This window comes from Trichosurus vulpecula, chromosome 6 (genome assembly GCF_011100635.1).
Source record: "Trichosurus vulpecula isolate mTriVul1 chromosome 6, mTriVul1.pri, whole genome shotgun sequence".
NCBI classification, from domain to species: Eukaryota; Metazoa; Chordata; class Mammalia; order Diprotodontia; family Phalangeridae; genus Trichosurus; species Trichosurus vulpecula.
In genome coordinates, this window is record NC_050578.1 from 274,105,536 (window position 1) to 274,133,299 (window position 27,764).

The 27,764-nt window shown below is 50.4% G+C and overlaps 1 protein-coding gene across 1 annotated transcript in view; it reads left to right on the forward strand.

The window, feature by feature from the left end:
- The first annotated feature begins 2,547 nt into the window (after positions 1-2,547).
- CCDC88B (coiled-coil domain containing 88B) overlaps positions 2,548-27,764 on the forward strand; it is a 28,164-nt gene continuing 2,947 nt past the window's right edge. The window contains exons 1-26 of the mRNA XM_036765300.1: positions 2,548-2,635; positions 3,985-4,075; positions 6,167-6,278; positions 6,471-6,610; positions 6,783-6,894; positions 7,165-7,234; positions 7,322-7,380; positions 7,564-7,647; positions 8,540-8,683; positions 9,023-9,168; positions 9,362-9,443; positions 9,670-9,828; positions 10,452-10,598; positions 10,750-10,858; positions 11,741-11,877; positions 12,013-13,227; positions 14,695-14,822; positions 15,269-15,380; positions 17,618-17,749; positions 17,828-17,968; positions 21,367-21,623; positions 23,655-23,798; positions 23,997-24,183; positions 24,274-24,419; positions 24,771-24,869; positions 25,029-25,195. Of these exons, the coding sequence (XP_036621195.1) occupies positions 2,548-2,635; positions 3,985-4,075; positions 6,167-6,278; positions 6,471-6,610; positions 6,783-6,894; positions 7,165-7,234; positions 7,322-7,380; positions 7,564-7,647; positions 8,540-8,683; positions 9,023-9,168; positions 9,362-9,443; positions 9,670-9,828; positions 10,452-10,598; positions 10,750-10,858; positions 11,741-11,877; positions 12,013-13,227; positions 14,695-14,822; positions 15,269-15,380; positions 17,618-17,749; positions 17,828-17,968; positions 21,367-21,623; positions 23,655-23,798; positions 23,997-24,183; positions 24,274-24,419; positions 24,771-24,869; positions 25,029-25,195 (4,408 nt within the window). The remainder of the gene's footprint in view (positions 2,636-3,984; positions 4,076-6,166; positions 6,279-6,470; positions 6,611-6,782; positions 6,895-7,164; positions 7,235-7,321; positions 7,381-7,563; positions 7,648-8,539; positions 8,684-9,022; positions 9,169-9,361; positions 9,444-9,669; positions 9,829-10,451; positions 10,599-10,749; positions 10,859-11,740; positions 11,878-12,012; positions 13,228-14,694; positions 14,823-15,268; positions 15,381-17,617; positions 17,750-17,827; positions 17,969-21,366; positions 21,624-23,654; positions 23,799-23,996; positions 24,184-24,273; positions 24,420-24,770; positions 24,870-25,028; positions 25,196-27,764) is intronic.

Sequence of the window (27,764 nt, forward strand, 5' to 3'; positions counted from 1 at the left end):
CTGCTCACCAAACTGAAGGTCTACTATGGACCTGTTGTGCTGACATCATTTCTGCATACCTGTGAAACCTGGACGGTCTACCAGCACCATGCCAAGAAACTAAATTGCTTCCATTTGAATTGTCTTAGGAAGGTGCTAAAGATCATCTGGCAGGATAAGGTACTGGACACTGAAGTCCTTTCTGGAGCTGAACTTGGAAGCATTCAAACTCCACTGCAAAGAGTGCAACTCCCACAGGCTGGCCATCTCGTCTGAATGCCAAAAGTACATTTGCCTAACAGACTGTTTATGGAGGCCTCACACAGGGCAAGTGCTCACCCGGAGGTCAGAAGAAATGATACAAGGACACTCTTACGGTCTCTCTGAAGGACTCTGGAATCGATTGTGAGGCATGGGAGACGTTGACCCAGAATGGTGTGCCAGCATCAAAGAAGGCGCTGGGCCCTATGAGTGAAGCAGAACTGTGGCAGCTCAAAAGAAGCGTGAGATGTGCAAATTTAGAATCATCTCCACCCCAAAAGTTCCTATGAATTGTTGGTGCCTGACCTGTGGCAGAGCCTGCCTAATTCATGTTGGTCTGATCAGCCCTGGTTGGACCCACCGTACTTTGTCCCCGACATCGTGATGTCATTTTGGTCCTCTTCCAACATGAAAGACAACAACCAGCCAGGTCCTGATGCAGACTCTGCCAACAACCCCAGTTTCTCTAGGGGGGCTGCTCCCTTCTTTACTGAGATTGATGAGAACTTCTGTGTCCGCTGATTTGGTGAAGTTCACAAGGCCATAATGTGGTCAGTCCTGTCTCTGGGATAACCTATCTTTCTTACCTGCATACCTCTACTCCCAGCAGATGTGTGGTCCAGCATTTCTGTTTACCTGACAGAAAGAGAGAGGGGTGGGAGGGGTGGGGAGTCAGAGGTGCACATTTTCCTCCTCTCCTCTCTCCGAGTGATTTATTTTCAGAGGCTTGCAATGCTCAGCTCCCAAACATGGAGCCTTCTCCCCTTGGATCGACTGGCTCTGAACTAGCTTGTTTTTAGATAAGTTTCATGGGTTGTTACTGATTCTTTTCAACCAAGATATTTCTTGAGTTGAATCATCCGTTTTCATGCAATGACCCACAGCCACTGTGATCCTTTCAAATTCATCTGGGACTAATTCATACTCTCTTTACTTCTGACTGATTCTTTTGAGATGCCTGGGTCTTCTAGTATTAATTGGAGGTGTGTATTTTCTGTCTCTCCCATTAGAATGAAAACTTCTCAACTGTAAGAATTGTTTCATTTTGTCTTTGTGTCCCTAGGGCCTGGCACAGTGCTTGGCAGAGGGAAAGGCTCAAAGAATGCTTGTCAATTGATTGTTCTCCTGTCTCCATGCCTTTGCCCATGCTGTTCCCTCTCCCTGGAATGCCCTCCCTTCCCACCGAGCACCTCTTGCTCCCTTCAAGAAGGCTTACCAGAGTTGGAGATGTCCCATCCCCCGCATTGCTCCTTTTTTTTTTTTTGGGTGGGGGAAGCAGGCTTGGATCTACGATTTCCTTGAGGTAGAAAACTCCAGATAAGGAAACTCCCTCTAATAGATGGAGCAGCTGGGGTCACAGTGTACAGACTGCTGACTGGGCTTGCGGTCAACAAGACTGAGTTCGAATTCTGTTTCAGCTCTTTACTAGCCATGTGATCCTGGACAAGACGCTTAACTTCCTTCAGCCTCGGTTTCCTCATTTGTAAAGCGATGTTGCTGGATTTTTGAAACCTTTGTTCTTGCTCTGTCTGTGAAGTAAATATTCTTTGGTAAAAGCTATTCTTTGTTAATTGGATAGATGGACTTACTGGCCCTCTGAAAATAGGGGGCCCCTCTGAGACTAGTCCCATCCCAGAGGTAAAACTAGAGGGTGAGCCCTAGGACACAGGGAGAAGTGCTAGCCACCCCTCTTGGGACCCAGAGGCAGCATGCACTGGCTCAGTGAGCCCCAAGGGGCCCTTGTGTGAATAATGGTCAGAATGAAAACAACTAACATTTAGGTAGGACTTTTACAAAGTGCTTTCCACGCATTATCTCATCGGATTCATTTAATAGCATGTTTCCATCGCTGTAATCACCATGTGTGCTGTTTTCTGGTCCTGCCCACTTCATTCAGATGACCGGGACACCCCAGGGGTCTAAGCCTTCCTGCATCACTTAGGTCCAGGGGAGGCGGGGATCAGGTTCACAATATGGGCATTCAGTGTCTCCGTCACCTTGGCTCCACCAAGTTCCCGTCCAAAGGTGATGTTGCTGCCAGATGAGTCATGTTGCTGGGCTGAGATCCCACAGGTCACTCCCAGAGATCACCCCTTGCTCCCATTCCCTGTTGTGCTGGCTGTAAATCTAGCCCGGATTCTAATTCAAATCCTTGAAGCTCTCAAGGTTGGGGATTCTACTCCCCATCTCAAGGATGAAAAAGGCTGACTTGATGTCTTGGCCAAGAAGGCCCTACTCCTTGGGGTCCATATGGGGCCACATGGCCTCAGTGAAGGAAGGAGGACCCAAGACCCTTCTGCTTATGACATGGTTTACCCGGATGCTGGGAGTGAAGGTGTCACCTTGCTCCCTCGGCGTGAATGCAGCCAGGAGAAGGTTGGAGCCGACTCAGCAGGTCTGGATACCTGGCCAATGGAAAAAGACTCTTTCCTTCCACTTTCTTTACAAAGTTGTTTGCCGTAATTTGCCCCATTAGACTGTGAGCGCCCTGAGGGCAGGGACTGTCTTTTGTCTTCCCTTGTAACTCCAGTACTCATTAAGGTGCCAGGCACATAACTGTTATTTGACATCAAAGACTGCGGCATCAAGAAGTGACTTGCAAGAGAATTGGGTTTAAGCGAGGGAGGACTGTGCAAGTTCAACAGTCTTACTTTCTCCTCCAGAGCCATCTGGGTCCAGTGGCCAGGTCTAGATCAGGACCCCTGGATGCAGTGGGAGACTTGACTTGACTTGTTGGGTCAACCTGACCCAGTTACAGACTATCTATGGATACTCCAGTCACCACAAGTCTCCCAGAAGCAACTCCCTAGCCATGGGGAGACACCACCTTAACAAGGTGTTGGAGTCTGTACAAGACGCACCAGCCCTCTCTTGAATGATGATGGAGAGCAGAAGGAAATGATTGAAGTTGAATGGCGTGATATCACCAAGTATGGCTCCAGAAAGAGATAAGAAAAGGCATCTTCCCCCTTTCGTGGCAGAGGTGGGGGATTATGGGTGCTGGATGTTGCCCATAGAGTCAAATTATCTGATGTGTTGATAAATTTTTACAAACCCCTTTCGTTCTTTTTTTTTTGTTTGTTTGTTTTTGGCAGGGCAAATGGGGTTAAGTGACTTGCCCAATGTCACACAGCTAGTACATGTATCAAGTGTCTGAGGTCGCATTTGAACTCAGGTCCTCCTGACTCTAGGGCCGGTGCTCTGCTCACTGCACCACCTGGCTGCCCCCCTTCTTGTTTTTAAAATCTTTTGTCATAAGGAATGACTGGAGGCTGGTATTAGGGAGACAAGAGAACCATGGGGAAATGTAGAAGATATAAAAACAAAAAAATTGAGTCATCAACAAAACACTAAAAAGAAAAGGAGACAGTTTTTAATGAGTATCTCTGGTCCTTGGTACAGGGGATGTAAAAGCAATGGGAGAGATGGGGCCTTTCCCCTGAGGAACTGAAGGAAGGGTGTGACTACAGTCAGGTTGGGTAAGAATGACTTCCGCTCGAGGGCTGAGGGAAGCATGACTCAGCACCCTTGTGCTGGGGCACCCTGGCCATGGCTCCCTCTTGCACCTGCTTGGTTGGAGCTTGGTCCCCATCTCCCTCCTGCCCTCTCGGCTTTAACCCTAAGAAGCCACATGCAGCCCCTTGAATTATCTTCTGCATTTCCATTTTGGCTCCGTGCCTACAACCTGGAGCTGCCCCTCCCTGTCCCCTAGGGAGGTCCCCTTCCACCTTCCCGTTTCCCCAGAGAGCTCATTACAACACTCAGCCTCTTTCTGCATCACGGACTCCCCTTCCTGGCCTGTCTCCCACAGGAAGCCAAAGGCCTCACCTGCTGGGTCCGTAGAGACACAAAATCATGGTGCTAGAAAGCTTCTTCCAGGGCATCTAGGCCCATCCCTCCCATTTCAATGAGAAAGAAACTGAGGCTCAGAGAAGGGAAGAGATAGAGCAGGGGAGTTGGGACCTGACTCAGGCTCTCCCACTTCCTTGTTTGATTCTGTTAAACCTGAAAATTTGGTTGAAGGAAACAACAGAGCTGGGTGATAGAAAAATCCATGTTGTTTATTATTTTCCCTTAAAGCATAGCTAGGCTAGCTTACTTGTACGTACAAGGAGTCAGAGCAGAAGCTCTGGCTGCCTGAACAAAGCAATGAGAAAACTTATATATGTTATTTTAGCAGAGCTAGCAAGCCTGTATTACCTCATTTTTTTATGACCCCCATGTATGTTTAACCATGATACAAGAAGAGGATTTTCCTTAATGGAATAGAGTTGTAAAGGATGTTGACAAAAGTCAGTTGAAACTACAGCCCAGCGTCTCTGTGTCTCATTACATTCCATAACATAGTATATACCCGTAGAATATTAAGCAAGGTAATCTCTCTTGGGGTTAGGGTACAGAGGTAAGGGTACTGCCTGAGCAAACTTTTAGAGAGAACGAAGAAGCCCAGGTCCTGGATCTTCATCCAGTTACTCATTAATTCAGGCTCTGGGTCTAGTTGAAATTAAAAATGATATAAAATAGTATAATATTTTCCACAGTTCCTTGCTAAGCTAGGTATATGTCCCCTCCCTTTTGTTAGGGGGGAAAAGGGAGCTATACAATGTGGTGGAGTGAATTGGAATCTCCTTGAAGTCAGGAACTGTTTTGTATCCCCACAGGAACATCCTGCCTGGCACATGGTAGGCTCTTAAAGCTTGTTTTTTTTTTTTTTTAAAATTTTATTGTTTTCCAATTACACATAAAACAATTTTAACCTTCGTCTTTTTGCAATTTTGAATTTTTCCAAAGTCTCTCCCACACTCTCTCACCTCCCCCCTCGTTGAGAAGGCAGAAATTTGATATAAATTATATATGTGCAGTCATGCAAAACATATTTCCATACTGGTCATGTTGTGAAAGAAACCACTGACGAAAAGCCCCAAGAAAAATAAAGAAAGTAAAAACAAGGAGGCTTCGGTCTGCATTCAGACTCCAGTAGTTCTTTCTCTGGAGGTAGAGAGCATTTTTTGTCCTCAGCCCTTCAGAACTGTCTTGGGTGATCGTACGGCGCAGAATAGTTCAGACATTCACAGCCGATCATCGTACAGCATTGCTGTCACGGTGTACAGCGTTCCCCTGGTTCTGCTTACTTCACTCAGCATCAGTTCATCTAAGTCTCTCCAGGTTTTTCCGAAATCCGCGTGCTCATCATTTCTTATAGTGCAGTAATATTCCATCACGATCATATGCCACAGCTTGTTCAGCGATTCCCCAATTGATGGGCATCCCCTTAATTTCCTACTCTTTGCCACCATAAAAAGAGCTGCTACAAATATTTTTGTATATAGATCTTTTTCCTTTTCCTTTTTAAAAAAAATCTCTGGGATATGTCACTTTCAGTTTGTTAGTTGAATTTTAAAAGCCCCGGATTGGATGCACGCCTGGGGTCAAATCCTCTGTCCCTTGGCATCTGTGTGACTCCCGCTTTCTGGGCCTCGGTTTCCTCATCTGCAAAATGAGGGGTTGGACTCGGAGATCTGTAGCTAACAGAATCTGGCGTTGGGGGCAGGGTGGAGGGAGAGGCGGGGGGCTCTGTCCTCTGCCAGGTACATAAGGTCCAAGGTCTCCCAGAGGCTTCGCTGACTGCTCCCCGGGCTGCTCCTGTGTCTTCACTTTCTTTGAGGGGTGGGGGGGAGGGTATATACTATCGATATGTGAGGAATTAGGGGGAGGAGTGTTTTAGAATGGGAGAAGAGCTTGAGAGAGGGTTGCACATGGCAGGCTTAGGGGGTACCTCATGGCTCCAGCAGCCCCCGAAACCTGGGATGTGACTGAGGGTGAGTGGCCTGCCCTGGTCTCACCACCGGAAAGAGGAAGCTGCCTTGCTAGAATCAGGCAGACTGGGTGTCCCCTTCCCCCCTGGGGACTTCCTCTTCCTCCTCAGGGGCAGGTGTAGCCGTGGCAGGGCCCTGAACGTCTGGGACCCTGGGGATGGCTGGGGGCGTGGGGCCCAGGCTCAGGGGCTTCCTGAATGGGAGCCTGGCCACCTGGGTGAGGTAGAGGGGATAGGGTGTAGAGGTGGGGGAGGAAGGTCCCAGGGAGGTGCAGACTGCAGGCAGGGTCAGGGAATTAGGAGAAGGGAGGATCCAAGTGGTTCACTGTGGTGCTCAGGCTTGTGTGACCCAGTTGTGGGTATGGTGGAGGAGCGTCCAGCTCACCGAGACCTTGCCTGATCTTCTCCCCCACAGGTGCAGGGCCTGGCAGGGCTGGTCGGGGAGGGCCAAGAGGAGGAAGATGGGGAGGAGGAAGAAGAGGAGCCCCTGAGCTCTGAGGATCGCTTTCTGAGGCTCAGCGATGGGGCTCTGCTGCACCGGGTCATGGGCCTCATGTAAGAGTGGGTGCCGGGGAAGCCCTGGCCTGGGAGTAGATGTTGTATGTCTTAGAGGAGATCTGGAGGAGATGGGAAGGAAAAGGCCGATGGTGGGAGCAGTGGGTGGAGCAGGAAATAGCCTGTGCCAGCCTGTCCCTGCCTCTGGGTGATGTCGGCCCCCTGCCCACAGAGCCCCCAGCTCCCGAGGGGGTTTCCTTCCTGGAGCAGTTCAGAGGGGCCTCGGGGCTCGTCGGGTGAGACGCCTGAGTCACCTGCAAGCTCGACTGAGAGATTTCTACCAGGTGAGAGGTGGGGCTGGGCACTGGGCTGGGCCACAAAGGGGAAGACTGGGACTGGGTCGGGAAATGCTCCCCTGCCAACCATGGGTGTGCATGGCCTCCTCCTGACCTTCGTAGTGGAGAGCCGGTGACCTGGGCTTCAGTCCTGGCTGTGTGACCTTGGGCAAACCCCAGCCTTCTCTGGGCCCTGTTTCTCCAACCGTTCCCCCCAAGGGGTGGGATCCTCAATCCCCTTGGTCTCCAAAGTCAGCTCTTAGCCCTCTCTCCCTGCAGGAAGAGCTACAGCTGTTGATCCTGGTGCCGCCCCCAGACCTCCAGATGCTGGGCTTTGAGCCCCTCTCAGGTACCCAGGGCCCCACTCCTGCCCCCTTCCCCCAGTGGCATCTTCCCCATCCTCTCTGTTGACTTCTTGTTATCTGGATGCCTGCAGAGGAGGCCATAGAGGAGCTGGAGGGGACCCTAAAGTTGATGTTGGGGGCCTCTGTGCAGGTGAGACAGCTGGGTGAGGGAGGGTGGGGGAGCCTGAGGGGCCCAAGTAAGGGACTGAGGGGTGGGGGAGGGTGGGAATGATGGATGGGGGAGGGTGGGGGTCCCAAGTGAAGAGGAGGGAGGAGATGGGGGTATCTCTGCAGGTAAGTTCCCCAGGTAACTCCCCCTCTTCCTCCTCCACAGTGTGAACACCGGGAGCTCTTTATTCGGCACATCCAGGGACTCAGCCTTGAGGTGCAGAGTGAGTTGGCAGCTGCCATCCAGGAGGTAAACCCCCACAGGCTTTGTCCTTTCCTTCCTCTTCCTTCCCCCACAGTCCAGGATCAGAGGCACTCAGCTGGACAGGATCTAGAGTTATCTTGTTTGCCCCTTATTTTCTAAGTGGGGATACTGAGGCCCAGAGAGGGGAAGGTCACACAGGCAGTGAGCTGTTAGAGACCTGGCCTTTGAACCCAAGTTCTCTGACTCCCCACCCAATGCCTTAATCTCTCCATTGAACCCCCCTCTCTCCCAAATGAACCCTTATTAAGAGCCTGCTTGGTGCCAGGCCACGTGCCAGGCACAAAACTAGGGGTTGCCTCCCAGGAGTTCCCAGTCTCTTGGGGTGGTGTCTACAGTATGCCCACAGATGAGTCAAGACAAGGCAGGAAGGGATGGGGACCTTGGGCCTGAAGGTGGGGTGGGGCTATAGGAAGAGAGCAGGGTTTTTGGCCAAGAGGACCTGGGTTCAAATACTGGCTTGACTGATAAGTACTTGTGTGGCCGTGGGTAAGTCACAACTTTTACAGGTCTCGGTTTCATCATCTGTAAAATGAAAGGCTGAATCAAATGACCGCTTCTCACTCTAAAATGGATGATTCTAAATCACTTTTCATCTGTAAATGAGGGATTGGACCCTATGGCCTTGGAGGCCCTGTCCAGCATCATCATACTGAGGAGGGAGAGAAAAGACTCAGCTCCCCATCCATCATTCCCATGCTCCCCCACCCGTCAGAAGCAGGGCTCCCTGAGCTGGGCCCTGAAGGAAGAGCCAAATTTCCATAGAGGAGAGCTTGGTGTTGCAGCCTGCGGTGGGGGTGGCCTGGCCTGTGAGCTGTCTCCCCAGATGCAAAGGTCTAAGTTCTTGGGCCCCCTCTGTGGGCTCTCTCTCCATCCCCAGGTGAGCCAGCCAGGTGCAGGCATGGTGCTGGCCCTGGCAGGGCCTGAGCCAGGGGAGCTGGATGGCCCAGAGCTCGAGCTGCTGGTTAGAAGCCACACGGAAGCCTTAGTGAGGCTGGCGAGGGAGAGGGACCGGGCAGCCCAGGTATGAAGCAAAGGCCAGGCTGGTCCTGGGCTGTGGGCTGGGGCAGGCCGAATTGGGGAGTTGTGGTGTGGGGGCCTGGGGGCAGCTGGGTACTTGGGCCAGTGAAGGAGGGCGCTGGGACTGTCCCGGTGAAGTTGCTATATTTTGTTTGGGGCATCTTATCTCAGGGGAGTTGGGCTCAGGTGAAGCAACAGGGACCCAATTCTGGGGTCTCAGAGGTAGCTGGAGGTGGAGGCTAGGGTCCCAGGTCTGAGGAGGGTGGGGATGGGTTTGGTGGGGAGAAAGAAGGGCCTGGTGAAGTCTCTTGCCCTCATGTGGTGCCCATTTCCACTCCCTCAGCGCCTGGCAGAAGTGCTGCAGGAGCAAGAGGTGCTCTCCCTCCAGCCAGAAACCCCTCAGAGGGTGTCTCAAGAGGGACCTCACCACCACCTCACTCTGCAGCTGGCAGATGCCAAGGCCCAGCTCAGGAGGCTGAGGCAGGAGCTGTGAGTGATGCTGCTCTTGGGAAGAGCTGCCTGGGGGGAGGGGCCAGAGTTGGGTTGGGCCAGCAGAAGGGGCGGGGCCAAAGCTGGGGTTGGGGGAGGGGTGGATAGTTAGTGAGGGGGGCTGGGGTGTGAGTTCTTAGGGGCCTTCCATGCCTACAGTGTCCCCTCACCGCTTCCATCCCTCTTTTTCTAGGGAGGAGAAGGCTGAGGAGTTGTTGGACTCCCAGGGGGAGGTGCAGGGGCTGGAGGCTGAGATCCGGAGGCTGAGGCAGGAGGTAGGGTCCCCTCTGCTGCCTGCCCTGTCTTATGCTGCTCTGCCTCTTCCTGCATGCCCACTCCATCCTTGACCCCAGATCTGGCAGATCCCCAGCTGCCGGACTTCCAGACTTCTCCCTGGCATCCTCTTCGCCAACCTCCTACGCCCTACATGCTCTCCCCAGGCCTGAAGGGACTTGCCCCTCTGCTCTTTGTCCTATTCCCAGTTGCCCCTTTTCTCTGCAGGCCCAGGTGCTGTTGGGCCAGGCCAGGAGAGCAACTCTGTACCGGGAGGAGGCAGAGATGCTTCGGGAACGGGCTGGGCGGCTGCCCCGGCTCCAGGAGGAGCTGCGGAGGTGTCGGGAGAGGCTCCATGTGGCCGAGGCTTACAAGGGCCAGCTGGAGGTGAGGGGCCGGGCAGGGAGAGAAACAGGGGGCAGGGCCTGGTCATTAAGTGAGGTGGGAGGCTCACAGAGAGATGGAAGAATCCTTGCAGTCTGTGGAGTCCTTCATTTAACAGAAAGGGAAACTGAGGCCCAGAGAAGTTATTTGCCCAAGGTCACATATCTAACAAGTGGCAAAAACCAGACTTCTTCTTTCTCAGGTACAGGATTCTGGCTAAGGGGCTTAGAGGCAGCATGGTCTGAGGAGTAGTAAGAAAGTCATGGGTTCAACTCCTGAATCATCCTGGCTGTGTGAGCCCCTGGAGAAGTCCCCTCACAGAAGGGGGTGATAAATAGAACCTATGTCACAGGGAGTTATGAGAACCAAATCACACCTTGTATGGAAAGGTCTCTGCACATGTTAACACTAATGAATGTGAACTACTGTTATTATCTGTGTGGGACCTGGGATGGGCTGGGTGGGGCAGTGGAAGGAACACAAGAGTTGAAGTCAGAGGATTGGGTTTGAATCCTGACTCTGCTATTAAGGACCTGGGCCTCAGTTTCGCCTTCTGTATAGTCAGGGGCTTCCAGTAGACAAGCTCCAGGAACAGGCCTGTTGTTGATCTATTCCTTCCTCCTCAGGAGGAGCGTGCCCTTTCAGGAGCACTGGAGGCCGCCCGGGCATTGCTGGAGGAGCAGCTGGAAGCTGCCCGGGCACGCTGCTCTCGTCTCCATGAGACCCAGAGGGAGAACCTCTTGCTGCGGGCACGGCTTGGGGAGGCCCAAGTGGTGAGGGCAAGGTGACCCCAACCCTGATCCCTGGTGGTTTCCAAACTGAATGTCTCCTAACTCTGAGACCCCTTGGCCCAGACAGATACTGATGGGAACCTGTGTGCTGTGTGTGTGGGTAAGGAATTCTTTCTCTTTGGGGGATCCCCAGGAGTTGGAATCCACTCGACAACAGCTAGACCAGCTGGTGGAAGAGAATGTGGAATTGGAGGCAGAATTGAGACGGACCCTGCAGCCAAGCCCCAGCTCTCCTGGGGATGGTGAGAGGGGTTTCTAGAGAGTGGAGGAATGGGAGGGAATGACTGTTTGGTCTAATGGGAAGATCCAGTGGGATCTGGAGTCAAAAGACCTGGGTTCTGTTTCCATCTCTACTTCTTCCTATCTGTATGACTTTGGGCAAATAGTTCACTTAACCTCTCCTGGCCTCAATTTCCACTATCGGAGGGTTTGGTCTAGATGATCTTCGATCAGCCAGAGCTGTAACAAGCAGTTTTAACACCTGAGGCAAGTGGCAAGTCCTCAAATCAACTTTATAACTTATGACATGAAAAAAAATCACACTGCAGGTAATTAGGACAATTTCAGTCAAGTGGGAGGAGAGAGCAATTACTGAAGTGATTCATAGGTCACCATAGTGGTTCACAGTTGGGTATTATGAACAGTGTTCGTTTTCTATTTTAACTAATTATTCTTGCTAAGTAGTGGGCTCACTAGCCGCCAAGCTCAATTGTTTCTACATTGATATTGTCAGTCAGTCAGCAGGAATTTAAGTGATTATTATGTGTCAGGCACTGGGTTATAGCTGCAGGAGGGCATGTGTTCAGTTTTTGTATTTGCTAAATTTTGGTGCCCCAGGACAGAGCTCCGGTCACTCTTTCCTAGTTCCAGCTCTATCTATATTCGTGTCTAAATCTGTGACTCCTTCTCTCGCCTTAGCCAAGTGGTGAAAAAAGGTGAAGACATTTTGGCCAGAGCCTCTGCTCTCTAGGCAGGGCTCGTTCAGTTAATATGACCAGTCTTCCTTAGGTGGCTACCAAGGACTCTGCTCATGTTTGGGTGTGAGAGCTGCAGCTGTGGGCCTCTGATGAGTGGGGCTCGGGATCTCTGAGATCCTGACGTTGCCCCCCTTCTCCTTCCCCCAGCACCACAGCCTTGCTGGACCCCTTCACTACAGGATGAAGTCAGAGAGGTAGAGATGGGGCATCTCCGGAGCTTGGAGCGGGAGAACCAGGAGCTGCGAGGCCAGCTTCGGGAGCTGAAGGCAGGTAGATGGAGCCAGGTATGCCAATGGCTCTCAGCCTCTTCATGTCTCATCTGTATTTGGCCGAGTCCTAAGGACCTGAACCCTCTCCTTCCCTACCCTTCCTCTCTGATGTCTTCGCTACTTCCATGTTTGTTTGTTTTTCTTTTCCAGCCTCCCTTGACTGAGGTGGAAGATGAAGAGTTAGAGATCCCCAAGCTGGAGGTACCCAACCGAGTCTTGGAGTCTTCAGGGCTCCAAGATATTCCAAAGATGAAGATTGAGCCCCCACCAGAGTTGCACTCCCTTGGTGATGGTCATGGAAAATCTGTCCCAGTCTCAGAGGGGTCTGTGTTTGAGTGTTCCAGGCCCTCAGACTCTCCAGAGACCTGTCCAGATGCCTCTGGGGAAGCAGAGAAGCCAGTCCCATCTCAGCACCTGGATGCCTTGGCTTTGACTCAGCAGCAATTGGAAGGGAAGGTTGTCCAAGAAGACCTCCAAGGGAAGAGGCTAGAAGGGGAAATTTCCCTCCAAGGGGAAATGGAGGCTGGGGGCTTGGAAAGGAAGGCCTTGAATGCTGAGCATAAACCCTTGGAACGGAAGTGTGAGGGACAGCCAGGGGGCCAGCCTCCCAGTCCAAGGCTGGAGGTGGTGGAGAGAGATGAGCAACATGGAGAAACTGAGTCCTTGGTTCAAGAGCAGAGACTAGGGTGTGAGGTCCAGGATGAGAAAGAGTTGGTACAAGAGGGGAAAAGAGGGAAAGCTGAGGACTGGGAGAGGGAACAGCAGGCTCTGAGAGGAGAGATAGAGATTCTGAAGAGGGCTATGGAGGCTCTGGAGAAGGAAAGGGAATCTCTGAAGGGAGAAGTGGAGGCTGGGGAGCAGAGACTGAAGGCCTTGAATGGGGAGCATGAAGCTCTGAGAGGGGAGCAGGAGGTCCAGGGACAGAGGCTGGAGGCTCTGGAAAGGGAGCTTGAGAGCCTTCAGCAAGAGCGGGAGACCCTTCGGGGGGAGCTGGAGGCCCAGGGGAGGAGGCTGGAGGCCCGGGGAGAAGAGGCTGCCCGGCTTGGGGAGGAGCTGGCTCAGGCCAGGAGGGCTGAGGCTGAGGCACATTCTGAGGCCGAGGCTGAGGCTCGGGAACGAGACGGGCTTCGAGAGGCGCTGGAGGCTGCCGGGCGAGAGTTGGAGGCTGCGGGCCAGGAACGAGAGGCTCTGGCAGAGGCTCTAGGAGCTGCTGGGCGGGAGCGGAGGCAGTGGGAACGAGAGGGAGCCAGGCTGCGGGGCCGGGCAGAGGCCGCCGAGCAGAAGCTGCTGGAGCTGGAGAGTGAAGGGCGAGCCCTACGAGATCAGGCTGAGAAGGAGCGGCAGGTGGTGGAGGCCATGAGAGAGGTAACGGAAGCCCATCGTCCCCATCTCCGGCCTCAGGCCTGGCCCATCCCCTGTCACTCTGGTTCGTCTCCAGCTCCACCAGATAGACTGAATTAGCCATCTCCCCTCTCTCCCTTCACCGACTAATGCCAGGTGGTGTAGACACAAGAGCACTGGGGCCAGATGGATGAGATCCGGGATCTGTAGCCAGCTCTGCCACTGACTAGCTGGGTGGCCTTGGACTGGTCATTTTCCATCAGGCCTCTCTTTCCCCATCTGTACAATAGGGGGCTAGACTAGTTCTTTTTTAAAAAAAAATTCATTCTGAACTTAACGTACTAAAAGAAAGTGGACATTTCTATGTACGTAGTAGGTCTGAAAAAGAGGGTTGTGAAGGAAACTCCATGTCTTTTGTTACGTTCAACTTGTCTTTTCTTTTAAAGTCTATAATAAATTCCAACTTTGGCTTTCAAAACTGTCGTTCTAGTCTGTGCTTCCTTTAGTTCTTTCTTCTCTGCATTTTAAAAGAGAGTTGCCTCAATGACCCTCTTCCTTACATTCTTTTCTGTCCCTTCCGCTCCCTTCTCCTCTTCAGTCGCTTCCTCTTCCTCCTCCTCCCCTCCCCTCCTCTCCTCTCCTCCAACACACTTTATATAGTTCTCATTGGTCAGAAGGTTTTCCCTACAGAGGGGAAATTTGCCTCTCTGCCCTCCCCCTTTCCCTTCTGCTTTCTGGATCTAAGCAGAATAAGCCATAGTGTTGTTACTAAGCAGCAGAGTCAGGATTTGAATTCAGAACTCCAGAGTCCAAGGGATTCTGTAGTTGTTGCCTCACTAGGGGTTGCAAGCAGAGGCTAGAATTCAGAGGTGGGGAACCTGGGCCTTGAGGACACACGTGGCCCCCTAGGTCCTGAAGTGCAGCCCTCTAGGTCCTGGAGGGACCTAGACATGTCTGAACTGGGACTTGTGCCCGAGTCTTCTGGTGCCATGTATTAAACAGTTTACAAGGCCCTATCTGTCCCTCCCTTAGTTCAGTTAATCAGTCAATAAACATTAAAGAAGTGCTCACTCTGTGCCAGGTACCATACTACATGCTGGTATTTTGCTTGGGGGGCTCATGGTAGTGAGGTGGACAAGGCAGAGGGTACTGTCTTCACTTTATAGACAGAGAAACTCAAGTTCTGAGGGCATAGAATGTCAGGGCCAGAAGGGGCCTCGAAGGAATCGTCTAGTCACAGCCACTCATTTGAAGGATGGGTAAACTGAGGCTCCCCAGAGGCTCATGTAAGGGTCCTGCAGGGATTGTGAGCCAAGGCCGGTCCCAGCTCCCAGCCCTCTCTGCCCCTTCCCCATCCTTTTCGTCTAGCCTTCTTCCCACAGGTCTCTGGCCTCTCTTTGTCTAGCACCTTTCCCTAAGCTCGGTTACATGGAATGGTGGTGGGCTGGGCTCCCCTTCCTGGTCCTGATCTCCTAGTCTTTGGTTACCTAGGAGCTTCAGGGGGCAGCGGTCTTGAGTCAGCAGCTGAAGACCGAGGTGGGAAGGTTGCAACTGGAGCTGGAGTGGGCAACCCAGGATCGGGACAAGCAGCTGAAGGAGCAGGAGAAGTGCCGGGAGAGGTGGGGCTGGGCCCAGGAGGGAGATGGAGAATGGGGTCGGGATGGGGAGAGAGGAGGCAGAAAGGAGGATCAGCCCCGTGGTGGTAAGAGGGCAGCTGAGGGAAGGCACATTTCACTTGACTTCAGGACAGACTTCTAAGCATTTGAGTTGTGCCAGTGTGGAATGGGTTCCTCAGGAGGTAGTGAGGACTCCATTTCTGGAGGTGTTCACAGAGAGGCTGCATGGCCTCTCACTGGGAATGTTTCAGAGGAGATTCCTGTCCAGGTAGGGCTTGGATTCGATGGCCTTTGAGGTTCCCTCTCGCTCTGAAACACTGTGATTTTGGGCCTGGGGCTTCAGGCTGGCAGGGGGAGAGCAGAGAGTTTAGCCTTAGAAAGCCGGGATTGAGGTTTGGGGCTGAGCGTGACAGGGATGTGACGTCCTTCCTCCCCCCGTCCCTGGGCAGGACGTACCAAGCTTTGGAAAAGCGTCTGGAAGAGGAGAGTTGGGTTGCCCTGGCCGCCAAGGATGAAGAAATGGCGGCTCTAAAGGCCAGGGTCCGGGACTTAGAGCAGCAGGTGAGACGCCGTGACCCCACGCTGAGGGAGCGGGAGACTCAGCCTCCACCCCGAGGCCTCCCTGTCCCCTCCCGGGGTTTCCCTCCCTATCACCTTCTATCCCTGCAAATTTCCTTAGTTTAATTTTAAACATAAGTTTTATCGATGACTTTTATTTTTACATCTTTGTAATTTCTTGATATAATACCTCCCTCCTCATTAAACGTGACCTTGTCACAGAGATAATTTGGCAAAGACAATGGAGACAGCGAGCTCATCCGATGGTATATGCAGCATTCGGCCCCCCTGACCCCCGCTTCTCTGCAGAGACAAGGGAGGCTTCAGCGCTGGTTCTCTAGGCTCTAGTGGTTTTTCAGGTGCCTCTACCGGTGTCTTTTTAGTGATCTTCTCATTTCTGTTGTTGTGGTCGTTACGTCTATCATTCTTTTGGCCCTGCTTACTTCCTTCTGTATCAGTTCATATAGATCTCGTGTTTCTCAGAATTCCTCATTCACCCCTTCATTTCTTAGACTTAAAGTTTAGGCAGCTAGGTGGCACAGTGGATAGAGTGCCAGACCTGGAGCAGGGAAGACCTGAGTTCAGATCCGGCCTCAGTCACTTGCTAGCTGCGTGACCCTGGGCAAGTCACTTCAACCTGTCTGCCTCAGTTTCCTCATCTGTAAAATGAACTGGAGAAGGAAGTGGCAAACCACTCCAGCATCTTTGCCAAGAAAGCCCAAATGGGGTCATGAAGAGTCAGACACAACTGAATGTGTTTCTCAGAATTCCTCGTCCATCCTTTTGTTTTCCTAGACTCAGCCTTTATAGGACCATAGAAGTGAATGAAGGTGGAAAAACCCTCAGAGGCCATTTAGTCTAGCCTCCTCCTTTAGTAGGTGAGGAAAATGGTGTCTTGAGAGCTTAATTAACTTGCTCAAGGCTAACTAGGTGGCGAGTGTCCGAGGTAGGATTCAAACCCAGGTCCTTTGACTCTAGTCAGCAGGACACTCTCTACTATATCTAATATGTGGAAGTGACTTGAGAGGTCATCTAGCCCCAATCTAACCAACCGCAAAGCATCCCTCAGGCTCTGCTCAAAGACTCCCGGAGATGGGGGCCTCCCTGAACCCAAGGGCCGCCCCATTTGCTTTTAGAGCATGTTTTCCCTGTAACCTCCAGCCACTGGGTCTGGTTTTGTCCTCTGGGGCCAGGTAGAACGAGGCTTCTCTGTGATTGAGAGGGGCATCAGTGGTATGATCTGGGCAGAGAGCTCTCTCTGCAAACCTCCATGGCCTGTGCAAATGCTCACTCTTGTGGTTTGGGGAAAAGTCTGCAGGGATTCTCTGCTCTCCGGGGATTCCCCTCCTTCTGACACCTGGTTGGTCCCTACATGGGCTCTACAGTCTCGGGGAGTGGCCCCCACAGTTTCCAGTAGTGAAGCCCATGATTCTTTGGTGTGTGGCCACCCTTTGTAGAGTTAATTACATTCAATGGTTGATTCCAATTCCTAGTTGAGCCAATCAATCGATCAGTCGATTTAAAAGCATTTATTGTTTCTATGTGTCGAACACCATATTAGATGCTGGAACCAGGCCCTTTCCTCAAGGAGTTTGAGTTTTATTGGGAGAGACAGCATGTACACATGTATGTGTGAATGTCTACATGTAGATTATGCATGCATGTATGTACAGAGATACTGCCTGTTTGAGAGGACACACTTGGACCTGGGGGGGGTAGGGTGGATAAGGAGAGGTGAGCCTGAGGTGGGCTTTGAAGGGCACTGGGCATTCTGGGAGGTAGAGTTTAGGGAGGAGAGCACTCTGGGCCTGGGAGATGGGCAGGGCCAAGGTGAGAAGACTGGGTATAGAGAAGGCCAGTTTGGCTTAATTCTAGTGTGGGCAGGAGAGTAATAGGAGAGAAAGCTAGGCTGGCAGGTTGGGGCCAGGTTGTGGGGAGTTTGAAATGCCAAAGCCCAGGGACCATCAGATTTACTGGCCTGGTCAGACCTGAGCTTTAGGCAGATCCATTTAGCAGCAGAATGGAGGATGGAATGGAGAGGAGAGGCCCATGAGGGAGGCTGAGCATGAGGCTGCTGCAGTAGTCCAGGTGACAGATGATGAGAGCCTGAGCTAAGGTGGGAGCTAATGGGGTGGGAGCAGGATGGAATCTAAAGCTGGGAGCTCCGTCTCTGGAAGGCTGCTCTCTTCCCCCTTGGTCTCCCTTCTAGAGCTGACCCCATGGGGGTCTTCTCCTTATAGCTCCAGTGCCAGGCTTCCTTGGGGCTGAGGGCAGAGGAGCCCCCCAGGCCAGGGGGAGCCAAGGAGGCCCCCATTGCGGCAGAGGCCATCCAGGAGACCCTGAGCGGGCGGCTCATCATGGTGGAGCGCAGTGTGAGTTGGGGTCTGGGCATGGCTGTGTTGGGACAGGTGAGCTGATGTGACCTGATTACGTTTCTCCTTCCTGGACAGAATGCAGCCCTGACAGCTGAGAAGGCTGCTCTGCAGGGGCAGCTGAGGCAGCTGGAGGGCCAGGTGGGGGCTCTGCAGGGGCGGGTCCAGGAGCTGCAGCTACAGAATCATCGGGCACAGGAGCACAGCAGCCAGCTGCAGGTGAGTCCCCTCTCCCAGGCCCACCCAGGGAGGACCCTTCTGCCCTCTGGGACAACTGGCAGTCTCCTTTCTCTCCTCCTTTCCACCAGCCTTTCCCTTTCTACTTCCCCCATGGTGGTCAGGGGAGCTGGGCACTGCTCCCTGGATCCCTTTAGGCTGCATCTTGATGAGCCTCCATTTCTCCATCTGTAAAATGAGATGATCTCTGGAGTCCCTTCTGGCTCTGAGCCTATGACCCCCCGATCCTCTTCGGTCTTCATCTTCTTCCCTTCCCCTTCCCCTCCTCCATCTGTCTGCCCCTCTCCTTCCCTCCTTCTTCCTGTTTCTCTCCATCAAGGGAAGCACAGAATCTAGGAATAAAGGTGATGGACCTTTGCCTCATTACCTCAGTCCCATTGCCTCTGTCCTGGTCTGACAGCCTCTGGAGACTTTTTTCTCCCTTCTTTTAAAACAATTGGTTTTTATTTTTCAAGTAACAAGTATTTTAAAAATTAATCTGTCCCTCCCCCTTCCCTCCATCCCTCCATCAAGCACATTTTCAAAACTAAAGCAAAAAACCTCACCAGAAAAATCGCACATTAGCCATAACAGAAAATATGTGTCTCTTTCTGCATTTTAAGGTTATCAGCTTTTTCAGGAGGTGAGAAGTGTCTTCTTCCTTCACTTGGCCTCGTACCTTACCATTGCCTTGATCAGAGTTCTAAAGTCTTTCAAAGTCCTTTTGCTGTATGATGTTGTCATCGTATGAAGTGCCCTCCTGGCTTTGCTTGCTTCTCTCTGCATCTGTTTATACCACCCAGGATTCTCTGTAATGACCACATCATGTTTTTAACAGCACAACAGGATTCCATTGCACACATGTACCGTAATATGGTTGGCCATTCCCCTAGAGGAAATCCCCTTAGTGTCCACTTTTTGGTGGCCACAAAAATTGCAGCTAGAAATATATTTTTTTTTTGCACATATAGATTCTTTTCCTCTTACTCTCATATGAGTCTTTGGAACATAGGCCTAGTAGTGGTTTAGCCGGGTCAAAGGACATGCAGAGTTTGGTAATTTTTTTGGACGAAGTTCCAAATTGCTTTCCAGAAGGACTGCAATTAATTCACAATTCCACCAATAGTGCATTAACGTACCTAGTTTCCCACAGCCTCTTCATCATTAGTCATTTTCCTCTTTAATTATCTTTACTCATCTGATAGGAGTGAGATTTCTTCAAATTTAATTGGTATTTTTCTAATGGTGAGTGATGTAGAGCATGGTTGTTAATAGCTTGAATTTCTTGCTTTGGAAATTACCTGCTCATATCCTTTGATCATATCCTGTTGGGGAATAGCTCTTAGTGTTAGAAATTTGAATCAGTTACATTCGTATCTTGGAAATGAGAGAAACTTGTTGCAAAGATTTTTTCCCTCATTACTTTTTCCTTTTCTAATCTTTACTGTATTAGATTTGTTTATGCAAATAATTTTAAATTTGTATAATCCAGTTTATCTTGGGCAATCATCTTTATCACTTGTTTGTTCAGGAAGTCTTTTCCTTCCCATAGATCCAAGAGGCGATTTCTTCCTCGTTCTTCTAACTTGTTCATGATGTGACTTTTTGTTTCTAAGTCATGTGTTCGTTTCAAGCTTATCTTGGTATATTGTGTGAAGTGCCAGTCGAAAACTATTTTCCCAGGTAATTTCCCCAGTAACTGAAGTTTTTGAGTTTATGAGACACGATTCTTCTGTGTTTGTTTGCTTTTGTACGTGTTGTTCTTAATCTGTCCCACTGGTTTTTTTTTAAACTAGTACCCAATCATTTTAATGACTACTGATTTGAGTTCCCATGCCGATATGTTTGAGATGTTGGAGATACCATACTGATAGAATCCTTGCCTTCCTACTTTTTTCATTATTACCCTTGAGATTCTTGACATCTTGTTCCTCCATATGAATTTTATTTTTTTCTAGCCCTATAAATTTTTTTTTGTGAGTTTGGTACAGCACTGAATAAATAAGTTAATTTAGATAATATTGTAATTTTTATTATATTGGCTCCACCTACACATGAACAATGAATGTTTCTCTATTTAGGCTTCTTTCTTTCCCTTCCTTCCCTTTTTTTTTTTTTTTTTTTTAAAGATTGGGTCTCTCTATCTTGCCCAGGCTGGAAATTCGGCGTCCTGATTCCACTGCTGATTGGCATAGAGACTTTGAACGACTCTGATTTCAACTGGGCTGTTTCATCCCTCCTTAGGCAGCCTGGTGCCCTCTCCCTCGACAGTGACTCAACATATTGGGGCCAGACTTGAGAAGCTCCTCATTTGCTCTAGCCCAGTACAGCTTAGAACCCCAGGGTTCAAGTCATCCACTGCCTCAGTTTTGCAAGGAGCAGGGATTATATATACGAGTCACCATACCTGGTGGTCTGCCTTTATTTTTTGCAGTGTCTCACAGTTAGATTCCTATAGTTACTATAGGGTAGTACACTATATATACATGGGTGAATCTTGTAAGATACTCTCCGTATTATAACTTTCGTATTTATTCTGAATGGAATTTCTCTTCCTAGCTCTTCTTGCTTGTGCTTTGTCAGTTGTATATAAGAACGCTGATGATTTAGGTGGATTTCTCTTACATCCTCCAACTTTGCTGAAGTTATTAATTATTAAATTAATTTTTTGGATGACTTGCAAGGATTCTCTTAGTACACCATTGTATCATCCTAGGCCTATTCCCTCAATTTCCTTTTCTTGTCTTTCTGCTAGCCTTTCTAGCACTAGTGGTGATAACAGGTGTTCTCACTTTACCCTGATCTGATTGGAAAGGCTTCTACTTTTTCTCCATTACCTGTAACATTTGCTCTTGGATTTTGATAATTATTACTTGCTTTATTGAAGAAAGGGCCATTTATTTCTATGATTTATACAGTTTTTAATAGAAATGAATGTTGGATTTTGTCAAAAGCCTTTTCAGCATCTATGATATAATCACATGATTTAAAAATGTCTATTTTTAAAATGGTTGATTATATTTATTGTTTTCCTGATGTTGAACCAACTGCATTCCTCAGATAAATACAGCCTGATCTTGTGTGTGATTCTCCTAATGTGTTGTTATGGTCTCCTTGTTGGTCTACTGGGCTTCAGTCTTATCTCTGGCACTGACTCCCTATGGAACCAGGGGCACTTGGCTGAACCTCTGGGTTTTACCTCTGTGAAATGAGGGGTTTAGGCAGATGGTTTGGAAGGCCCCTTCCAACTTGAGGTCAGTAAGCACATGCCCTTTGGACGTCAACTCACTTCCTGAGGTCTCAGTTTCCCTATCTGTGATCCTAACCATTACAGGCTCTGGGACGATTACTTCTACTATACCTTCTCTCCCTCTTCCCATTCCTTCCTAACTCATCCTCAGGCAGAGAAGGCTGTGCTGGAGACACAGGCCCGAGAGCTTCGGGAGAGACTGGGGGCTTTGGACAAGGAGATGCGAGGGGCGCGGCAGGAACAGGAGGCGGCCTGGGTCCAGCACCAGGCACTGCTAAGGGACCATGAAGCTTTGGGGCGACTGCAGCAGCGGCAGGAGGTGGAGCTGGAGGGGCTTCTGGGCCGCCATCGGGAGCTGAAGGCCACGCTTCGGGAGCTGGAGCTGTCCCACAAGGAGCTGCAGGGCAGGTGAGCTGAGGCCCCTGCCCCTTTCCATCCCTTGTTAGCCCCTCCCCAGCCCTTTGGGGACCCCTCCCATCCCCCTGCTGGCCCCTTCCTATCCCCCATCTCCATCTGCACTCGAACCTTCAGGCTTAGCATTTGAGACGTGGGAGAGTCCCCATGGGGCAAATAAAACCAATCCGCTAATTAACCAATATTTATAAAATGCTTCTTACGGGCCAGGCTCTGGGTATTCAAAGAAAAACCAAACCAGCCCTTGCCGTCAAGGAGCCTACTTCTAAGTAAGAATATAGAGAAATAGAAGAAGAAACGAGAAATAGAGAATATAGAGGAGAAATCGATAGGTGTAAGATAATTCTGTGTAATGGAAGGTGGCTGAAGAGGGGAGGGCATTGGCGGCTGGCAGTAGGAGGATCAGCAAAGACACTCCTGCAGAAGGTGGCACGTGAACTAGCTGAAGGAAGCAGGGGCATTCTCAGAGGCAGAGCTAAGGAGGGGGAGCATGGGGGCAGCCGATGCTGAGGCCATCCTGTGTGAGGAATGGTCAGTGCGTGGAGAATGTTTGAGGAGTCTGGAAGGATAGGAAGAGGCCAGGCTCTGAAGAACCCTCTGTAATGGACAGAGAAGTTGGTGCTTGATCATGGAGGTAGTAGGGCACCACTGGTGTTTGCCAAGCAGGGGAGGGACATGATTTTAGGAAAGTCACCTTAGTACCTGCATGGAGGCTGGAGAGTGAGACAGGGAGATCGGTTAGGAGGCTCTTATAATGAGGGTCTGAACCAGGGCTGTGACTGGGCAGGAGGAGATATCGTGAAACTGTAATGGACAAGATTTGGCAATGGATTAGCTGTGTGAGGAAGGGAGATTGAAGAGGTGAGAATGACCGAGGGATTATGAGTGCCTGGGAGGATGGTCGTATCCTTGACAGTCATCGGGAAGTCAGGAATAGGGGAAGACAATGACTTATGTTCTGGTCGTGTTGAGTTTGAGATGTCTGTGGGATTCCTCCAGTAGACACCAGGCACTTTGTGATGTGGGGTGACCAGAGCTCAGGTTAGGGCTGGATGTGTAGATATGGGAGCCGTCTGCCTAGAAACCATCATTGAACCCACGGCAGCTGACCAATACAGAGGGAAAAGAGAACAGGGCCGAGGAGGAGGTCTTGGTGGACACCTGTGATTAGTAGGCTCCATCTGGATGAAGATCCAGCGTATGAGGTGGAGGAGGAAAGGTTGGGGAGGTAGGAGGAAAACCAGGAGAAAGCAGTGTTCCAAAAACCTGGAGAGAAGAAAGGATCAAGGAGGAAGTGCTGGGTGGTGGAGAAGGCTGGACTTGGCATCAGAAAGGGGTTTTGATTCTTGCTTCTAACAATTCTTATTGAGTGTCCCTGGGCAAACATTTCCCTGATTCTGTAGAAATAGGAAGTCAGACTAGGATGGCCCTTACGGTCCTTTCCAGCATTAAATCTCTATGATCTTAATATCCCATGATCTTAATATATCCCATGGTCTTAATATACCAGCTGGTCCAACCAGCATTTATTATGCACCTATTATGTACAAAGGCCCACCTTAGGCACTAAGGATATATTCTTGTTCAGTCATTTCAGTCACATCTGACTCTGTGAGTCTATCTGGGGTTTTCTTGGCAGAGATACTGGAGGCGTTTGCCATTTCCTTCTCCAGCTCATTTTGCAGATGAGGAAACTGAGGCAGACAGGTTTAAGTGCCCTGTCCAGGGTCACACAGCTAGTACATGTCTGAGGCCAGATTTGAACTCAGGGAGATGAGTCTTCCTGACTCCAGGCCAGGTGCTCTATCCACTGAGCCACTTGGCTACCTGTTACAGGGATAACAAATACACAGTCCCTTCTATGGGAAATGTCAGTTCTCATCTAGTCTACTTTCCTTAGACAGATGGGGAAACTGAGGTCCAGGTGTAGCTTTGGTCCTGCCCAGTTTTGTTCCCACCCTGTCCGTGGGGGTGCTTTTCTTTCACACACCTGTCTCCTGTTTCTCTGCCCCTCCAACCCCACAGGTACGAGCAGCTGCAGGCCCAAAGGGCCCAGGTGGAGGCCCAGGAGGTGACTCTACAGGCAGAACGGGAGAGGCTGGCCCAGGAGAGGCTGCATCAGAAGGGCCTGGAAGAGGAGCTCCGTCGGTTGCAGAGCGATCATGAGAGGTGCCACCTCCTTCTGCTCCCCCACCCTCTGGCCTCAGTCTCTCTGGGCTGGTTAAGACCCTTTCCCCTCCCCCGCAGAAAGTGGGCCCTGGGCATCCTGGTCCCCAGAGAGCATCCCTTGGGTCTGTCTGGTATGGAATGCTGGCCCAGGAAGAGGAGAAGGGAAATGTTCCTCCCACCCACACGTCATCCTCACAGGGCCCAGGTGTCCTTGGCTGATGCCACCAGGGAGCGGGGTGAGCTCCAGGGTGAACGGGGTGAGCTGCGAGGCCGACTGGCCCGCCTGGAGCTGGAGCGAGCGCAGCTGGAGGCCCAGGGCCAGGGCCTCCGCGAGGCCAACCAGAGGCTGGACCTCAGTGTCTGCCGGCTCACCACACAATGCCAGGTGGGGCACAGGGCCAAGGGGAGGCTGGGCTTATGGGCTTGGCCTCAGGGCCACAACCTCACTCACCCCTTCTGATTTGGGCCGGGGCAGCTGCTGACCGAGCTGAGGGCTGCCCAAGAGGAGGAGAACCGGCAGCTACTGGCTGAGGTGCAGGCACTGAGCCGAGAGAACCGGGGTCTCATGGAGCGGAGCCTAGAGAGCCGGGATCACCTGCACAGAGAGCAGCGGGAGTACCTGTGAGCCGCCACCCACCCCAGGCCTGATCCATCCTGCCCTGCTCCCCCAGCCTCCCTCTCTGGTCCTCACCCTCTGCCTTGCCCAGATCCCTAAACTTCCTATCTCCCCCCAGGACGTGGAGGTATAGTGGAGCTCTCCAACTGGAGTCAGAAAGTCCTGAATTCAAATCCTACCATAGACACTATCTATGCTTGTCTCTCATGTTGAACTTTTCTAAAATTTTCTTGCAAATTCCCTCATTTTTCTGGGCCTCAGTTTCCTTTTCTGTCATAGGGAAGGCCTGGGACCCTTTCAGCTCCAGGTTTTTGATCTACTCTTTGAGCCCCTCCACAATTCCTGTCTCCTTTCAGTGACCAGCTCAATGCTCTGAGACGAGAAAAGCAGAAATTGGTAGAAAAGATCATGGACCAGTACCGAGTACTGGAGCCTGGACCCCTGCCCCGGACCAAGTGAGTCCTGCCCTCTGATCTCCACCTCGACCTTTGACCCTCTTCTCCCTTTGTGCCCTCCATGCTGCATTGACACACCCCATCTTCCTCTGGTCCTCTTGGGCCCCTGGCCACCCTGTTGCTCAGACCCCATCTCTGTGCCTTCTTCCTCCCCCCAAGGAAAGGCAGCTGGTTGGCAGACAAAGTAAAAAAGCTGATGAGACACAAGAGGGAAGGAGGCCTCCTTGGAGGACCCCGACCTGGGGCTGAGGGAGCTGGCAGCACTGAGAGCTTGGGGAGCCCCCTGGACATTGAGCCCCCCGAAGGCAAGGAAGCCAGTGAAGCAGGTGTGTCTGGGATGGAGCTCGGGCTGGGGAGTGGGGGGCTCTTCCTGTCCTGTCTCTTCTCATCACCGTTCATTGGTCTGCCACACCTTCAACTCAGATCTCCTTCACTGTTAGACCAGTATCTATGAACGAGAATGCTGGGATGCTCACGTAAAGCTAAGAGGTTCATGGAACTGCCCACCCACAAGCTGTGACTTCTCCCACCCCCAGAGTAAACTGTGGCCCATCTACAACTTACAGGCATAGCTTTGCCTGACGCTGGCTCGGCCGGGCGTCAGAGGCAGGAGTGTTAACATTCATGACAATAATCTGCCATTTGGCGAATCACCAATAACATCCCATTATTACCGATAATGATCATAGTTTTTGGCAGCTGAGTTTGTAGCTTCATTGGCGCAGGACTGGATTTTCTCTGCAGCTTAGAGACTTTCAGAGACCTGCCCAGGGCACCGAGAGGTTCAGGGACTGGTCTAGGGTAACGCAGTAACTGTGTGTCAGAGGACAGATGGGAACCCAGGCCTTCCTGATTCCAAGACCAGCTGGCAATCTGTTAACAGTAGTGACATCAGCAGAATTCAGAGAAGTACAGAGAATCAAAGGAGAACAGGGGCCGGGGAGCAAAGAAGCCAGTGTCGCTACCATCTTGTAAAAGTTAACGTACACATCCGATTTTTCATCTTCTTTTAATTGTTATCTGTTGTTTTGTATCACCATCACTTCCGAATCTCTCTCTCCCCCTCTGGTCCCCACTGGGCCACTCCTCATAACAAAGGATAAAAAAGAAGAGGAAAAAACCAGTGAGTTCATCACAAGCAACCAACTCATTAACTGTGTTTATAGTGTATGTAGTATTTCATACCCCTGGTCCCACACTTCTGCAAAGACGCTTTTCCTCAGCTCTTCTCTGAGGCTAACCTTTTATAACGGGCGTTCACATCTTCATGCAGCAAACGAGGCCGGGGGCCTGGACTGAGTCAAGAAAACCTAGGTTTGCATCTCATCTCTGCTGGTGGCCAGCCCTTTGCCCTCATCTGCAAGCTGTAAGATTTGTTTGGGGATAAAATGAGAGGATGTCTGTGAAGCTCTTTGCAAGCCTTGAAAAGCGCTAGATAGATGCTAGCTGTTCCAATGGTTGTGCCCCAGAGCACACTCAGCTTTTCGCTCTTCCTTCCAGAAAAGGAAGGAAGGATGTTCAGATTGCAGCCACCTGGAGCCAACCTTGGCCGTTGTATTGGGTCAGAATCCGCTTGTCTTTCAATGTTGTTTTCATCTGCTATCGCTCTTCTGGTCAGCTCGCTTCCCTCTCTATCTCCTCTTTTGTTGATGTAAATATTTAGAGGGATTTCCCTGCAGCACCAAGCCCACACATTTTGGGATGTGTCTTATTTTCACCATTATCTTTAATGAAATTAATCGTTTCCATGGTTTGTTCTTTGACCCTCCTATTCTTTAGAATTAAGTTATTTAGTTTCCAATTAACTTTTAATCTATGCTTCAAAGGCCCTTTATTGAATGCAATTCGATTACATTATGGTCAGAAGAGATGCACTGAATATTTCTGCTTTTCGGCATTTGTTTGTGAGTTGTAAACCTAGATCTTTTGCCTTCTGATCTGTCATATTTTAAACCCGCAGTGGCTGCTAAATCTTGGCTGATCCTGACCTTGTCTCTGTGGTACTCAAATTCTTTCTTTTTGGTTTCTTGTAGTATTTTTTCCTTGACTTGGGAGTGCTGGGTTTTGGCTATTCTATTCCTGAGAGTTTTTATCTTGGGATTTCTTTAAAGAGGTGATCAATGGATTCCTTCAGTTTCTCCTTTGCCTTCTAGACTATCTGGGCAGTTTTCTTTTGTGACTCCTTGAAATATGATGTCTAGGCTCTTTGTGTTGTTGTTCATAGCTTTCAGGTTCTTAAATTATCTCTCCTCAATCTGTTTTCCAGGTCATTGTTTCCTATGAGATATTTCATGTTTTCTTCTATTCCTGCCCCACTCCCCCGCCAATATTTTAACTTTATTTTATTGTTTATTGGTGTGTCATGGAGTCTGGAGCTTCCATTTGGCAATTCTAATTTTTAAGGAGTTATTTTCTTCAGTGAGATTTTAAAATCTTTCCCAAGCTGCTAATTATCTTTTCCTATCTTTTTTCTTGTAGCTCTCATTTGGTTTTAAAAATAATTTTTTGGTTTAAAAACAAACAAACAAACAAAAACACAAAACCTCTTGCTTTAACTGATCCAAGGATTCTTGTTGGACTTTTGTTCAGGCTGCATTTTTCTTTGAGACTTTGCTTGTAGATGTTTTCAAATCATTCTCTTCTTCTGGGTTGTATCTTGAGTTTCCTTGTCACCAAAATAACTCTTTATGGTTGGGTTCTTTTTTTGTTTGTTCATCCTTCCAGTCTGCTTCTTGATTTTGGACTCAGTGTTAGTGCTGGGCTTTGCATACTTTAGGGTTGGGGGGAGGGGTTTGACCAGAGCTTCTCTCCTTTTACATCCTGCTGCTTTCACAGCTCAGGCTGGGGGCCTTCGAGCCTTTAAAGTGGTGTGATCCAGGGAGAGATCTGTTCACT